Source organism: Marmota marmota, unplaced genomic scaffold, assembly GCF_001458135.2.
Source record: "Marmota marmota marmota unplaced genomic scaffold, marMar, whole genome shotgun sequence".
Taxonomy (NCBI): Eukaryota; Metazoa; Chordata; class Mammalia; order Rodentia; family Sciuridae; genus Marmota; species Marmota marmota.
The window spans coordinates 41902530-41918742 of NW_026000108.1; the positions used below are offsets into that span (position 1 = coordinate 41902530).

The following is a 16213-nucleotide window of genomic DNA, read 5'->3' on the forward strand; positions in this document are numbered from 1 at the left end:
GCAGGATTTAAAAGAATTCCAAAGACCTAGTAATAGGATTGAGTAGCATCTTGCCTATAAATTTCCTAAAATTATGTGTAAGGGGTATGTTTGCATGTATTTCAGAACCATATGGACTTGGCCAAAGGTCATATAAAGGCTCTTCAGGAAGGGGATCTTGCTTCTTCCAGAGGCATTGAGGCCTGCACCAATGCTGCTGATGCCCTTCTGCAATGTATGAATGTAGCTCTTCGACCAGGTTTGTTCACTAGAGATGATAAAATCTGACTAAAAATTGAGTCTAAGATGGTAGCTTCATATAAAGATTTTGACAAGATATTACATAGGCAAATAGTTCAGGCTTACATATTAGCTATTCAGACAAGTTTCACTTACATCCCCAGGTATTTCTATTGACCATAGGAGCTTTTTCATTTCAATTCCTTCTTATTGACCGCCATTGATGCTAGTTAACATCATGATCTTTCTTTAGTACTATCCACAGCACAACATAGATGCTTTGATTATACCAGAGAACATAAAATTTTTCTAGGCTCTTCTTCTAAAACTTGAATATCCATCAGAGTCACCTAGAGGGCTTGTTAAGATAGATGGACAGGCCCCACTCCCAGATTCAGTAGATCTGGGCTGAAGTCCTAGAAACCATATTTGAAGCAGGACCACTGTGCTATGCTATTTTTAATCCTGCTTACCTTTTATAAAGCAAATAAATAAGCTAGTAAAACTTTGGATTCTTCAAAACTTAAATGTGACTACTGTTAGAAATGTTTTCATTAAACTGAGGAAATACTTTTGTCCTCATTGAATCAGTCAAGAAATGCTATTCTGATTTCAGGCCATGACATGCTTCTGGCAGTCAAACAGCAGCAGCAGCATTTCAGTGATTTGCGAGAGTATTTTGCCCGGAGACTGGCCAGTCACCTCAACAATGTTTTTGTTCAACAGGTAATTTTAATTTATTATTAAAATTGGCATGTTTCTATAGTTTACTTATATTACCTTAAACTTAAATTCCCACAAAAAAAGTTTTTGATGTGTTCGGTTGATGTTATAGTATATTCCTTTGTACATTTATTTGATTTTTGAAATATGTACATATTTTCTCACAGAGGTACTTTGGGCTTCAGTTGCCCCTTTTACGTAAATTATCTGGTTCCTTTCAGCTGGAGCTCTCTGATTCTAGAAATCAGATAAATAACTATGTTTATTAATTGCATATACCATTTAGGCATTCTTTCTTATAAAAATTTAAAGTTGTTATGTGTTGACTATTGGACCTGTTTTATTTTTAAGTGTTTTGAGATGAGGAACACAACTTGATTTAGTATTTTAACTGTTTCTTCGTAGGTTCTATAGTACACATATTTAAAAAAAAAAAAAGACTGTCTCAAATGTAAATTTCAGTTGATTTAATCTTTATATAAATGATAGGCTTGTTATATGAAAAGGGATGTTATAATTAAGGATATGGCAATGATATATTGATAATATTAAGAGTACCTTAAAGGGGTTTGAATAAAAGCCATTTTAATATCTGGTGTAATAAAGTAGATGATTTTTTTTGTCTCTTATTCCTTTTACTTTGTTAGGGTTATTGAGTAGAAAAAGTTAGAAGGTAACCTTACTCATTGAGAAATGCCATCTGGGGCTGAGGTTATAGCTCAGTGGTAGAGTACTTGCCTAGCATGCATAAGGTCCTAGAGTCTATACTCAGCCCCAGAAAAGAAAGACTGTTTGAAATCATTAGATTTTGACTTTTTTTCCACTTTGCAATATTCTAAAACAATTGTCTTTACTATATTTTATTTCCAATTAGTTTACTCAGGCCCTCCTTCAACTCTATAACAGGTCCTACTTTCTTTCGGTTCCTGTGAGTACATCAAATTTGGCTCAAGCTTCTCTGATTTTTTTATTTTTATAAATATATGAAGTTTACTAAACTTAGCATCTTTGTAGCTTATAACTTACCTTACTGATTTAAGCTACCCATTAACTATATTTGTAAGTTTTTAAATGTTATATAGCAGAGTTTATTTTGGCCAAAAAAAGCATTTAATCTGTTCTGCTTCCCTATCTTCTTGTTATTCTTTCACCCACTCACTACCTCCTTCATTTACGTAGTAGTTATTTGTCAGATGGTTGAGATGCATACCAGACACTGTCTTGGATTAGACGAAAGACTCATCCTACCATCCTCGTGTAGCTCACAGTCTCAGGAAAGGAAGCAGGAAGGATAGATTCTGTGATGGTGGTGCTGAGAGCATACAGAGGACCACCTAACCAAGCATAGAAGGGGAAATCAGAGCAGACTCCCTCAACATTTCATTTGACCTGAAAAGTGTCAGGAAGAAAATAAACTTAAAAACCACATAGGAAATACTAATTCACATTTTTCTTATTATTCCAGTAGCATCTATTTTCATGATTCCTTAGTTTTTAAAAATGATAGTGTTGACAATGATGTTATTCATGTTTGTAGATGATACCAAAAATACATCTATAGTCAACAAACTATAGTCCTTTTTATATCCTTAACTATTTGTTATAACATGCATTTATTTGTGATCTTGCTTCTTTGCCTTGTAAACTAATAGCTTTGTTTATATTGAATGCTTTCTATTTCTGAAAACCTAATATGTATTGTTATATGTAAGTGTTGCATGTTAAATACCAGAATGTTGCAACAACCTGGGATGTGCAAGGTGGAAGGTGGAAGAAGATGTCTCAAGTGCAAAAGATTTTTCTATTCATTGAATTCAGCGTACCAGGTCACCTAGCTAGTTTTTGATGATATGTGAATTTTTATTCCTGATTGGGGGACAAACTAGCTGTGAAAACTTGGTTAACATATTATGGTATATCTCTTTGTCAATCACCAAATTTTCATTGTAAGTCTATGGTGTACTCGCTGCTACTCACGTGTCAGAAGAAGTAATTGCTCCTGCCCTCAAGATGCTTATAAGAAATTAAGACTGATGTACATAAGGCTAGAACTGTGGGTTGTAAGTGCTAAAGAGGCTTAATCAAAAGTGAAGTTTATGGAGGATTTAAGGAGTTCAATATGGAATCACAGATAAGGTAGGAATTGAACAGAATCCATGCAATGGATTCATAGTAAATGTATAATTATAATATTTATAAATATGAATATACAGAAGAATCCAGTGGAAATAATCTGTTGATCACAACAGTTATGTCAGGGCTTTGGTTCCTGGTCTTTTTAAAATTCATAATTCAGTAAAATTAAATAAAATTTAGACACTGGCCAAGTCACCAGTTTTTTATTTTATTTAGTAAAGATCTTTAAAAAAATAAATTACTGCCACTTACTTTGACTCACCTTATTTTTAAAATGATATTTTGGCACCAAAAGAATAGAAAGAACTTAATTTCAGACTTTAAAATTTTAACACATTTGGGCTGGGGTTGTGGCTTAGCAGTAGAATGCTTACCTAGCACGTTTGAGGCCCTGGGTTCGATCCTCAGCACCATATGAAAATAAATAAGTAAAATAAAGGTATTGTGTTAAAAAAATTTTTTTTACACATTTACCAACTCATTCATGTCATTTTATTTTTTTCTTATTTCTTTAGGCTAATAAAAACATCTTGCATTTGGGAATCACTGATCCAGAGCATGCTGTTTGTGATACAGCTTTCCTATTAATACTCTCACAAAACTACACTCTAATGAAACTTGAAAGGCATCTTTATGTCATATTCACTTCCTACTATGAGTAATGTTTTCAACAGATGTCTAGCTTCTTTAACATGTTTTAAATATTATGAACTCAGCTTCCATTAAAATTACAGACTCTTACCCATAATTGTTATGCATACTAGAGATCTGAGTATTTAGAAAGGTGAATTAGACCAGTTACAGAAATTATATTTCTAAAAGCCGGCAGTGAAATTAAGGCTAATGAAATTCAGGAGAATATGTCTTTTTGAAAATCCTTGGGATGGATTTTGAAAGATTTGAAAGCATAACTGTTCTACTCCCACTCACACACATACATGCTTGGTTTTCAGACCTTATGATTCTATGTCTTTGCCTTTAGCAACATGATGAGACTGATTATGCAGATACCTTAGAGGAAATGAAAGTTAACTAAAATACACTGAACTAAAAGAACAACCAAGAAAAAAATTGATGTTGTAATTTTTTGCTATTTACCTAAGTTTGAAATTTTTTCTTTCAATGTCTATTTATAGAAACTTTTTTTTTTTTTTAGAAAAATGTGTAATAGGGATGGGGATATAGCTCAGTTGATAAAGTGCTTGCCTCGTGTTTTATAGATGTGTTATAGATCACCAATATTCAATCAGATTTCATAAAAATTGTTTTATTAAGCACATATTTTTCCTTTCTTTTTTCGGGTGGGGGGGGGACCAGGGATTGAACTCAGAGGCACTTGACCCCTGAGCCACATCCCCAGCCCTATTTTGTATTTGTTTTGAGACAGGGTCTCTCACTGAGTTGCTTAGTGCCTCGCCATTGCTGAGGCTGGCTTTGAACTTGTGATCTTCCTGTCTTAGCTTCCCAGTACGCTGGGATTACAGCTATGTGCCACCACACCCAGCTGTTCATTAAGCACATTTTTCAAAACACCAACTGATGATCTTAAGTTCAAAGCTTAGAAAGAATTATGATTGAGCTGCTCAGAAGGCTGAAGCAGAATCATCACAAGTTCAAGTCAGCATGGGCAACTTAGTAAAACCCTATATCAAAATTTTTAAAAATGAAAAAGACTGGGGATGTAGCTCAGTAGTAGAGCACCCCTGGGTTCAATCCCCAGAAATGAAGGAAGGAAGAAAATAAAAATAAACATGTCAAACAAACAAAAAAGTTCCCAAATCTTGAAAATTTACTTAAAATTTGATTTGAATTTATCATTCAATAGGAAGTAAATACAGCAAAGTACGTAAGGGTACAGTCATTAGAGCCAGACTTCCTGGGTTCCAAATCATGACACCACTACCTCACAGATAAGTGCGTCTGGAACAAGTTAAGCTCTTTGTGCTGCTTTCATTGTCTTATGTTAGTGATGGTTATAAGTATTTTCTGTCTCATTAGGTATTATAAGGATGCATATGTTTATTATGTTCAACACTTAGAATGGTGCTTGGCTATAGTCACGTGTTCAATGACAAATTTTAGTAATATGTATACTACTGAAAATTTATAATTCACAGAGTTTTTATTAAAATGTATGGCTTAGATTAGTTTTAAAATATGATATATAAAAGAGTTTTAGCAGTTTTTAATAAGGACAGGGCAGTGGGGGTAGCTCAGTAGTAGAACTCTTGCCTACCATACATAAGGCCCTTGGTCTAATTACCAGAATTGCAAAACATAAAATCAAATAGAAATAGAAAAATAAATGGGAAGAAAAATACATTGCAAGGTTTTCATATAGATAACCTAGCAAGGTAGTGGGCAATCAATAAATTATTACTAATTTATTATTAGTTATAGTAAGAACATTTAAAGAATGTCTTTAACTTTTTAAATATACAAAAAATAAAATTATTTACACATCAGAGTTCTACATGTGTAGTTTCTATATGTTATGATTTAAGATTTATTTTTTTTATTTTCCATAGTTATTTTGGAACTATCCTTTTTTTGTGAACACTAGTCTATTTAAGTAGTAATGATTTGAAGGCAATTAAATTCATATTAGAAGTGAATTTTTCAGATGATCATAATGTGAAAATACTGAGAAAACTTGGAATAATAATATATGTGAAAGAGCTTTGTAAACTATAAAATCCTTTTCAGATGTTAATTAATTCTTCTATTTCCAGGAAAGAAAATGATATGACTCCAAATAGTATAATTTAATGTTAATAGATTGAATAAACAGTTGTAGAAGAACATAAATAATTTGATCCTTGAGTCACTAAGAAAAATTCTGTAGAATCTTGATCATCCTTTTGAATTAGCCATTAAAAAACTTTACTGTAGGGCTAGAGTTGAAGGTCAGTGGAGAGCACTTGCTTGGCATGTGTGAGGCACTGGGTTCGATTCTCAGGACCACATATAAATAAATTAATTAAATAAAGGTTCATTAACAACTAAATATATTTTTTAAAAAACTTTTCTGTAAAACAATGTTTATACTGACCTTGTTTGGCAACTATAGAGATAAAAGTATAGTCCAATGATAATACCTGAATATTATTTATTAATTTTGTTTATTGTTAGCTTTTACTTCACAGAAAAGATGTAGGTGTTCAGATATTCCAAATTTAGAGAATTATGCCATTTTCAGCTTATAGCTCTTAGACATAAGTGATCTGTTGGAAGATGTTATTATTTTAGCCATCCAGAAAAGAATATCCATACAGGTTTATTTTTCCTTATGCAAACCTTTTGGAATCAGTTTTTAGAATTTTTCAGATTTTGTAAAAAGTGATATGGTAACATACTGTATATTATGTTGGATTTTAGAATTACAGAAAGGGATTGTGGATGTATATAATATACCTTATATATAACATCTTTGAAAACTGTGAACTTCTGTTGCCCTTTCAATTGATTCATCCAGTTTTGTGATGCTTTTCTGCCATTGTTATTAAGAATTATATAATTCTGCATCTTGTTTGTTTTTATCTATTGTTTTAAATATTATGGACTCTAATAGGAATGAGATAAGTGTGGACAGTTCAGGGTTTTTGTTTGTTTGCTTGTTTGGTTTTTTACTTTTTTGTCCAACTTCCCTACTTGGTGATTTACTTAATGCAGTCTATATGAAGAAGTTAATTTGCTTAGTAAACATACAGTGTGAGAGAGACAGCTTGATTAAAATTAATTCATTCTCAACTTCTGTAAAAAATGGAATGAATGGTTTGTTTGTCAGTAACATTTTTGCATGTTTATCATTATTTTATGTTGGTGATGTTCAGTTGATGAACACAGGATGATAAAAGTAGACTAGTAAGTACTTGGTTTCTGTTTTTCTGTGATCTATTTGTTTTACTTGGCCACATTTGGTCATTGTTCAGAATTTTCAATTTTAGCAATGTTTCTCTGAACTGTCACTGATGTTTATTTTTATTTGTTCATGCCAGGGTCATGATCAGAGTTCAACTCTTGCTCAGCACTCTATTGAACTGACTTTACCCAATCATCATCCATTTCATAGAGACTTGCTTCGATATGCCAAGCTGATGGAGTGGCTAAAGAGTACAGATTATGGAAAATACGAGGGACTAACTAAGGTACGAATTTTATGTCAGTTACTCACTGAGTATAGAATGTAATTTTTTAGAATCAAAATGTTATATGTTTAGTTCCCCAAGTTTGAAATACTAAAGTATGTTCTTAGCAAAGAAGAAAATAGACAGACACAGTGTCACACACCTGTAATCTCAGCAGCTTGGGAGACTGAGACAGGAGGATTATGAGTTCAACTTAGCAACTTAGCAAGGCACTTAGCAACTCAGTGAGACCCTGTCTGTAAATAAAATATTTAAGAAGTGCTGAGATGTGGCTCAATCTCTGGGTTCAATCCCTGATACCAAAAAAAAAAAAAAAGCAGAAAATAATTGAATTGTTGAGTGCTCATTAACCAGGGATAACAGTAATTTTATTTACTTGGATAAAGAAGAGCTCCTTTTCAAACTTTATTATAAAATAGTAGTAAGGCACACGGTAGCCTAAAGCATCATTCAGTTTAGTTAAATGCTGTAATTTAATTTCTTCATGAAAGAAATAAACTCCTTTCTGAAATTTATTTATAAATGTGCGAAGATGGGTGAGTTACTTGCCTCTTAAAAATATTCTGGTAAGAAGTACAAGGTGCCTCTTTATTAAGCAAGCATTCCACTCTGCCAGGCACCTGGGGCCTAACAAGCAAGCCTCCCCCTCTAAGAAGCTTTAAATGTGACTGGAAAAAATCATACCTAAAACAGTCAGCAAAAAATTAAGTGTTAGACTGAATTGAGTTTAAATATATAGTAATTTAAAGAAGGAAATCTGTGTACTAAAGCTGTAGGAAAACTTCATAGAAAATAATAGACTTCAATTGAGTTTTAAATAATTAGTGGAATTAAATAAACAAGACATAAAAGGAAGGGCATCTAGGAGATGTGAGAGCAAAATGTGCAAAGATGGAGGAAATGTGCCTGTGTAGGACAGTGAGGAGGTTTATCATGACTAAAGCAGAAATTTCATATTCTGCTGTGAGAACTTATGTTGAAAATATGGGACTTAGAGTATCTAATGGCATTCCTCAAGCATGGAGAAAAATAATTAAGAACCTAATGTAATATTCAGATGAAATGAGGTCTTGAACCAGGAAGATGATTGTAGGAATAAAAAGAGAATATTAAAGAGAGATTCCAAAGGCACAAGCAGCAGGATGATACCAATCTTCACAGGATTAGAGGTTAGGACAGTGGTATATATCAGTGACTAAAATTAGCATTTGGGGAAGAGCAGAGGCATCCATTCATATATTCACTCAGTAAATTGATGGAGTTACCTAGTATGTGCTTACATAGATGTCAGGTTGATGGACACAGGCACATGTTCACCTTCTCCCAGTGTACATTCTAGAGAAGTTAATTATACTGTATGTTAGAAGGTACTGCTTAAATGCTGTGGAGAAACTAAAATTGAATGTCATGACTTGGGGAAGGATCCAGTGTCAAATAGGGTAGTCAGTGAAGGCATCATGAAGAAGTGACATTTGAGCACAAATTACAAAATAAGCAGGGGTGGGGTGAGCAATGGGGACTCTGGCCGGAAGCTTTCCAGACATGCTGCATTACCCTGGGGCATAGTAGGCCTGCTGTGTTGAGAAGGAACATGGTGGGTAAGGGGATGGATCCCTAGGTGGGAGCTGGGCAAATCTGAAAGGGGACTAGATCACTGAAAGGGTTTGGCTTTCACTGGGTGTGACATTGGACAGGGTGGGGGTCAGTGGATTTTGATCTGCTGAACAATATCATCTGACTTAGATTAGTAATGGCCATTGTAGCAGAAAGCCGACTATACTTCCTGGCATTTATGCTATAATCTTTAGTTTAAAATTGGATATCTTGCCCCTTTTCTTAAAAAATAGAGTTAAAGAATTGCCCCCTATACAACTCAGATAAATGAATAGTGAATGGTATTCTGGATAGTTCTGGTTGAAAGAACAGTTTAATTAAAAAAAAAAAATCTTAGAAATATGTAAAAAATTTTTTTTGTGAACTAGAGTTTTAAAATATAAAATCTAAGCTCATAAGCTGTATTAATGATTGTGTGAACAATATGACCCTAAAAGATGTCCTGGATTTGAATAGTGCTATGTTTTGTCTTTGTGTATTGAGAATATTGAAATTGTGATATAAAAATAATTCCTATCTAATATCTTAGATTCATACTTCAGGAGAAGGCAGAGGGTTAGATAGAGATTTATGAGAAGTATGATGCAAAGAAAGAGGCAAGACTATATTTTCATATCAATGCATTGATGTCAACATATTTGATAGTAGAATATTCTTTATAGAAAGAGTGTTTTGTATGTATGTATGTATGTATATGTATATATACACACAGACATATACATACGTACACACATATATGTCATCCTTTAAAATACCTTTGCCCGTTTAAAGTATAATCTTGTAAAATAATCTTTTAAATTATAATTTAAAAAATGCTTTTCAGGGGCTGGGGTTGTAGCTTAGTAGTAGAGTGCTTGCCTAATATGCATGAGGCACTGGGTTAAATCCTTAGCACCACATAAAAATAAAATAAAGATATTGTATCCACCTAAAACTAAAAAATAAATATTTAAAAAAATGCTTTTCAAAAAGAACTTTCATCTCCTAAGGTTTTTATTTATATCTTATCTAGCTAGCTATTTTAAGTGAGATCAGGGTGGGAAAGATGGTGGAATGAGACTAACATTACCCTGGGTATATGTATGATTGTACAAATGGTGTGACTGCATCGTGTACAACCAGAGAAATGAAAAGTAATGCTCCATTTGTGTACAGTGAGTTGAAATACATTCTGCTGTTGTGTATAATTAGAACAAATTTAAAAATAGCAAAAAAAAAAAAATAGCCTATTAAGTATTATACAACTTTACTGTTGTGTTATATTTTGTTTTGTTCTGTTTTGTTTTCATTCAGCAGAATTCTGATTTGGACATATCTTAAGGAAAATATTTACAGTACTGGAATTCTTTGCCTTTTGAAGTTTTAGGAGAATTAATATTTTGAATAATTAAACACAAATTATATCTCCTTAAGAGTTTTGTGCCAACAAGTGATTTGTCCCCTAGTGAATGTTCAAATAAGTAAAATAATCAATAAGCTTTTTGCCTAATTGTGTTCTCAGTGAGTATTATTGTCCTATCTTTATATATAATGCAGTATTCATGAATGTAATTTAAAGTAAACAAGACTAGAGCCTACCTAGTGATGATTTATGGAATTATTCTCTGATCCGAGGATATTTTTGAGTGACAATATTAATGAGCTTTTTAAGTGAAATTGACTTCTTTCCCAGGAATCTTACTTAACCCTGTGGTTTGAGCTTTTGGAAGATTATGGGTTTTTTCCTTCATAATCAAGTTGGGTTGCTGAAATATTATCAAAAACAGAAATTTTGTTTAAAGGAAGAAGAAACAAAGGAATAAAAGAAGAAAAGAAAGAAGGAAACAGACAAATAAGTGTTTCTTTTCTAAGAAATAATACCTAATTAAATCCTGATAACTATTTCCACTTGTTTGGTGTACACAACTCCCCCTTTTTGGAAGGCTATGAAAAGTCAAGTCCAGATTCTTCATGTATAAGAATTATAGCCATGGGGCTGCTGTTATGGCTTAGTGGAGGAGTGCTTGCCTAGCGTGTGTGAGGCACTGGGTTTGATCCTCAGCACCACATGAAAATAACAAAATAAAGGCCTTCTGTCCATCTACAACTTTAATAACTAAATAAATAGATAGATAAATAATAAAGTGAATTCTGAGTAAAATATACAAATGTTTACATAGTTTGTAAGTTCTGGAAAGTTATACCTGATCTTTAAAGCAGGAACATAAACCTGTTCTAAAGAATGATATATTAATTTGAGAAAATACAGGAAGTTGAAGCTTAGATTCCTTGATAAATTTTAAAAAATTGCTAGGAACAATTTTTCTCTTTATTTGTTTAAATTTAGTCAAACTCTATGATATAATGGCATTAAACTTGGGACTTGGGAAAAATGTCTGGCCTCCTACTGTTGAAGAGTCCTTCCTGAGGGCATAAGTGTTTTTATGTGACAATAAGCAGAGATGATAAAAAAATTAGTTTGCATGCTAAATAATGGATGTTTTCATGTAAGGAACAGTTAACCAAATCCATTTCAAGAAAACACATTAATTATGAAAACGAGTTGTTCTAAATTCTTACTGAAAATAATCTATATATGCCATAACCCCAAGTTCAACAAGGACTCAGTGAAACTAAATGTTCCCCATTGCCAGGGGCACTGTGTATCAGTCAAACAATATGGCAATGTGGAGGAAGAATCACAAAGAATCATATTCTTTGGACCCTAGGGACCTTAGGAAATTGTCCCAAGGAAACAATTCATTAGAGATGGATTGTAACACAGTCGTAGCAAAACATCAAAACCACTTCAGTGTCCTGTATTAGACTAACAAAGTAAAGTACTGTGCTATCATCACAACATGAGACAGCAGAAACATGATTTCCCTGATTCAAATATTCTGCCAGGTATGATTGTAACAATATTTCAAGTGTGCAACGGTGCCAGGTACAATGGTGTAAACCTGTAATCCTAGTGACTTGGGAGCCTCAGTTTAGGATCACAAGTTCAAGGCCAACCTCAGCAACTTTAGTAAGGCCCTCAGCCACATAATGAGACCCTATCTCAAAATAAAAAGTACTGGGAATATAGCTCAATGGTACAACACCCCTGAGTTCAGTCTCTAGTTCAAAAAAAAAAAAAAAAGGTGTGAAAGAAAGTAGCCTACTTTTTAACATACTATTAAATGCATCAAGGTTTTTGACCAAAAAAAAAAAAAAAAAATTTATAAGAAACATGAGGGATTGGGTGGAGATTGAAAAGTAGAAATTGTTATGTATGTTTTATTAATAAGAAGTACATGTTACATTTATTTTAAGAATTACATGGATTATTTATCCCGACTGTATGAAAGAGAAATCAAAGATTTCTTTGAAGTTGCAAAGATCAAGATGACTGGCACAACTAAAGAAAGCAAGAAGTTTGGTAAGCTTAGGCATGTTGGTTCATTATCTTCCTATTATAAATGGTTTATTTATGACATAATTCTAAGACGTTTTCAACAAGATGGAAGAAGATACAATAGAAATAATGAAAGAGGAGATCTAATACATTTGATTTATAAATGTTTCATAAAAACATATATATACTTGTTTTACTAATTAAAACTATAATTTGTGGGTTTTGTGACAGCAATTGTGTTTATGCTATATATAAAAATATATATTCATAGGGAAAGCAGTTGATGAGAAGATGAAGCACAGTGTGGTAGAGAAAGTATTAGACTATGAGACTGATGTTGAAAGTTCAGTTTCTGATTCCCTAGAAGATCCTTGTAACAGTGGGCGCAGGTCATTGATCTCTTAAGTCATTGCTCTTTTCAGAGAAATGAAAGTGATTCCTGGCTTCTTACTTCTCATTGGCTATTTTGAATTAAAGAGAAAGTTTAAGAATTTTTTTTCCCCTGGTCAAGGGACTATAAAAATGCCCAAAATTTCCCTCCAATTATGCCTTATTTTCCTAAAGCAATATTTTTTTTTTGTTGCTTCTAAATATTTTAAATGGACAAAAGCCGTAATTTGTGAATAGCCAGTGAAAGTATCAAGTTAAGAACCCTGATGTGCTGAGGCCAAGTTGTGCTCTTGCATGTATCCATCTCTGGAGTTCCATTTGGATGAAATTCTGTGCCTATTCAAGCAAGTCCAAACCTGGCCTTAAAGGGCTACATTGTGTATTTCTCCTCACTGTGTCTGCATAGCTCTCCTTTAGAATAATGAGTTTAGCATTTGCTTGTTGAAAGTAGCCTATGCCCTAAGCAACTCAGTAACCAGTAAACTTGATCGAAAATTGATAGCACATGTTTCTATTCTTTAGGGACAGAGAAGACTGTCTTTAGAGGTAATTCTTTTGTATTCACTGTTATTTAAAAAATACAACGCCAACCGGGCATGGTGGCCCGCTCCTGAAATCTCAGTGGCTTGGAAGTCGGAGGGAGGAGGAATGTGAGTTCAAAGTCAATCCCAGCAACTTAGCAAGGCCCTAAGCAATTTAGGAAGACCCTGTCTCTAAATAAAATATAAAAAGGGCTGGGTATATGGCTCAGTGATTAAGAGCCACTGGGTTCAATACCTGGTACCAAAAAAAATTAATAATAATAATACATGAATATATTAGTTATACTGTCCAGACATTAGAAATTGTTTGTCAGTAAATATAATAAACTTTAGTAAAGATACTGATAAGAATCTTGGGACACTAGGCTTTTGGAAACAGAAATGCTAACTCATCCTAAAGGTTAATTGTTCTTGAACAGTGGTGTATTCTTGTTAATGTTTCACTGTGGATATGTTATGCTTTTTTTTTTTTTTTTTGAGTAAAGAGCATATTATTATTGCAGTTACATGTTTAATGTTTCATTAAGTATATTTGTCATCACTTGTTAGTGAACCATTTTATATCGAGAACTTCTGTATATGAAAACAAGTCAGAGCCACATTAAAATAAATGAAATAATAAAAATAAACTTAAATCAAGTATAATAGTATCTTAGTGTTATCAGTGCATTAACCTGAAACCTAAACTTTTTCTTTCTTACTCCTTGAGAAGTTCTTATATTATCTCATTAAAAACATTTTTAGGGCTGGGGATATAGCTCAATTGGTAGATTGCTTGCCTTGCATGCACAAGGCCCTGGGTTCAATCTCCAGCACCACAGAATAAATAGATAGATAGATAGATAGATGATAGATAGATAGATAGATAGATAAATTCACATAATGCACATTTAGAAGGCAGTTCCATAGTTTTTAGAAGTGTCAGAATTACATTTTTCCTATGTATTTATTAAAAAGTAATGAATAGGAGAGTAATTTTGTGATACCTAGAAAACTACAGTAGCAGTTATTTTGATCTTAGCTATAAGAGAAGGAAAACTTAAAAAAGAGGGCAAGAAGGAAAACTAAATAATTCAGAAGATAAAAACAGTTTGGTTCATCTCTAAAGATCTAATTTATTAGTTGGAAACATTCATTAAAAAAAAAAAGTAAATTTCAAATTAAATACAAATGACCTAAATGCCAAATAAGGCAAAATGTAGTTTTGTTTTGTTTTTTTTTTTTTTTAATTTTTATTGTTGGTTGTTCAAAACATTACATAGTTCTTGATATATCATATTTCACACTTTGATTCAAGTGGGTTATGAACTCCCATTTTTACCCCATATACAGATTGCAGAATCACATCAGTTACACATCCATTGATTTACATATTGCCATACTAGTGTCTGTTGTATTCTGCTGCCTTTCCTATCCTCTACTATCCCCCCTCCCCTCCCCTCTTCTCTCTCTACCCCCTCTACTGTCATTCATTTCTCCCCCTTGTATTATAAAATGTAGTTTTTTTAAAGATTTTTTTTCAATGAGCCAAATGATGTTTAAATGAACTTTAAATAATAATTATAAACTAAAATAAAAACCTGAAAATTTGGAAAGATAACTTTTCAGTGAATCAAAGTTAAGTAATTATAAATGAAATTTAAATTTCTATTGCTTTTTACTTGCTGATAAGAATGTAACAAAAGGAAATGGGCACTACTAGTAACTCTGATATGAACAGTGAGATAGAATGTAACAAAAGGAAGTTGCATAGTCAGTATAGTTATAAAGAGCCAAGGGAACATCCTTCTCTTTTTAAGCAACTCTTAAGTCTTTAATATCTACTTAATTCAAATAATTCAAAATATATTAAAGGTGCCAGGAAAGTATGTGATAAGGTCTTTATATAGATCATTAATAAGCTTGATTAGTAAGTTTACTTTGATATCCTCAGAGGCAAAGAATTTTTACCCTAGGATGAATATTTTGGTACTTTTTTTTTCTTTATAGCCTACAAATGTACTTCAATAAAATAGCAGGCAAAGGAAATTTAGTAATTATTTTTTAAATCACCATCATTTTTTTCTACATGACAGTTACTTAATATATTCATTTGTTATTATTCTCCCTCCTATTTAATATTATAAATTCTTAAAAATTATGTGCCAGAATCATTATATCATTGTTTTTCCACTAAGAAATCTTGTTAATGCTAAAACTCTTCTTGAATACAACACTCGATCACAGCTGGCTAGAATTGTAATTCAATAATTAGTCATTAATCACATATAATAATACCTATTACTTATTATACAATATGTACTGAGAATGCAACAAGCAAAGACCCTATCTTTATTAAGTTTATATTCTCCTAGGGATTATTTAAAGACATTAAAATTTTTACTTGAGTAGTACTCCTTATTGCTGATAAATAACGTAGATTATTTTTATGAACCCCAAATTATAATTAATGGGCACTACTAGTAACTCTGTATTCACTATTGGCTACTAAAAAAAGAAAATTATGTAAATATTAGGCTCTGTCCTGAAACTAGTGAACATAGCATAATGGTAACCAAAGACCAGTAGAAAGTACTGTTCAGATTAGCTAGCTATTATCTCTACTGCGATTCCTCTTTGCCACTTTAATGTGCAGGATTTTTGTTTCATATTCCTTTGAGCTTCAGGTAGCCATGGCTGGGAAGATATCTGTATCACAGGTTTAGCAAGCTAAAAGCTTATTATACTTGGTCTTTTGCCTTGAAGTGTTCAGGGATGGTGTCAACTGGCACATTGTTCTCTGTTCTTAAGGTAATTTTAGATTATGTTTATATTCTTTAGCTTCCTGTTTCATTCTATGGTTTATTTTTTTTGTCTTTCATATTAACTTTTTTTTAAGTATTTATTTTTTAGTGTTTTAGGTGGATACAATATCTTCATTTTATATCTATATGGTACTGAGGATCGAACCCAGTGCCTCACACATGCTAGAGGACCACTCTACCACTGAACCACAACCCCAGCGCCACATTAACTTCTAATTTGAGTTTAACATCGTTCACAAGATGAGCTCTAAAAGTGAT

General features: G+C 32.7%; 1 protein-coding gene across 13 annotated transcripts in view; it reads left to right on the forward strand.

The window, feature by feature from the left end:
- Exoc1 (exocyst complex component 1) overlaps positions 1-16213 on the forward strand; it is a 51708-nt gene that overhangs the window by 17064 nt on the left and 18431 nt on the right. For 6 of the 13 annotated variants that reach the window (XM_048784523.1, XM_048784514.1, XM_048784522.1 and 3 more), the window contains 6 exons: positions 106-238; positions 836-945; positions 1817-1870; positions 7077-7226; positions 12138-12243; positions 13132-13155. In XM_048784523.1, the coding sequence (XP_048640480.1) occupies positions 106-238; positions 836-945; positions 1817-1870; positions 7077-7226; positions 12138-12243; positions 13132-13155 (577 nt within the window). The remainder of the gene's footprint in view (positions 1-105; positions 239-835; positions 946-1816; positions 1871-7076; positions 7227-12137; positions 12244-13131; positions 13156-16213) is intronic. The other 7 variants (XM_015482125.2, XM_015482126.2, XM_048784519.1 and 4 more) reach the window with 3 other exon arrangements.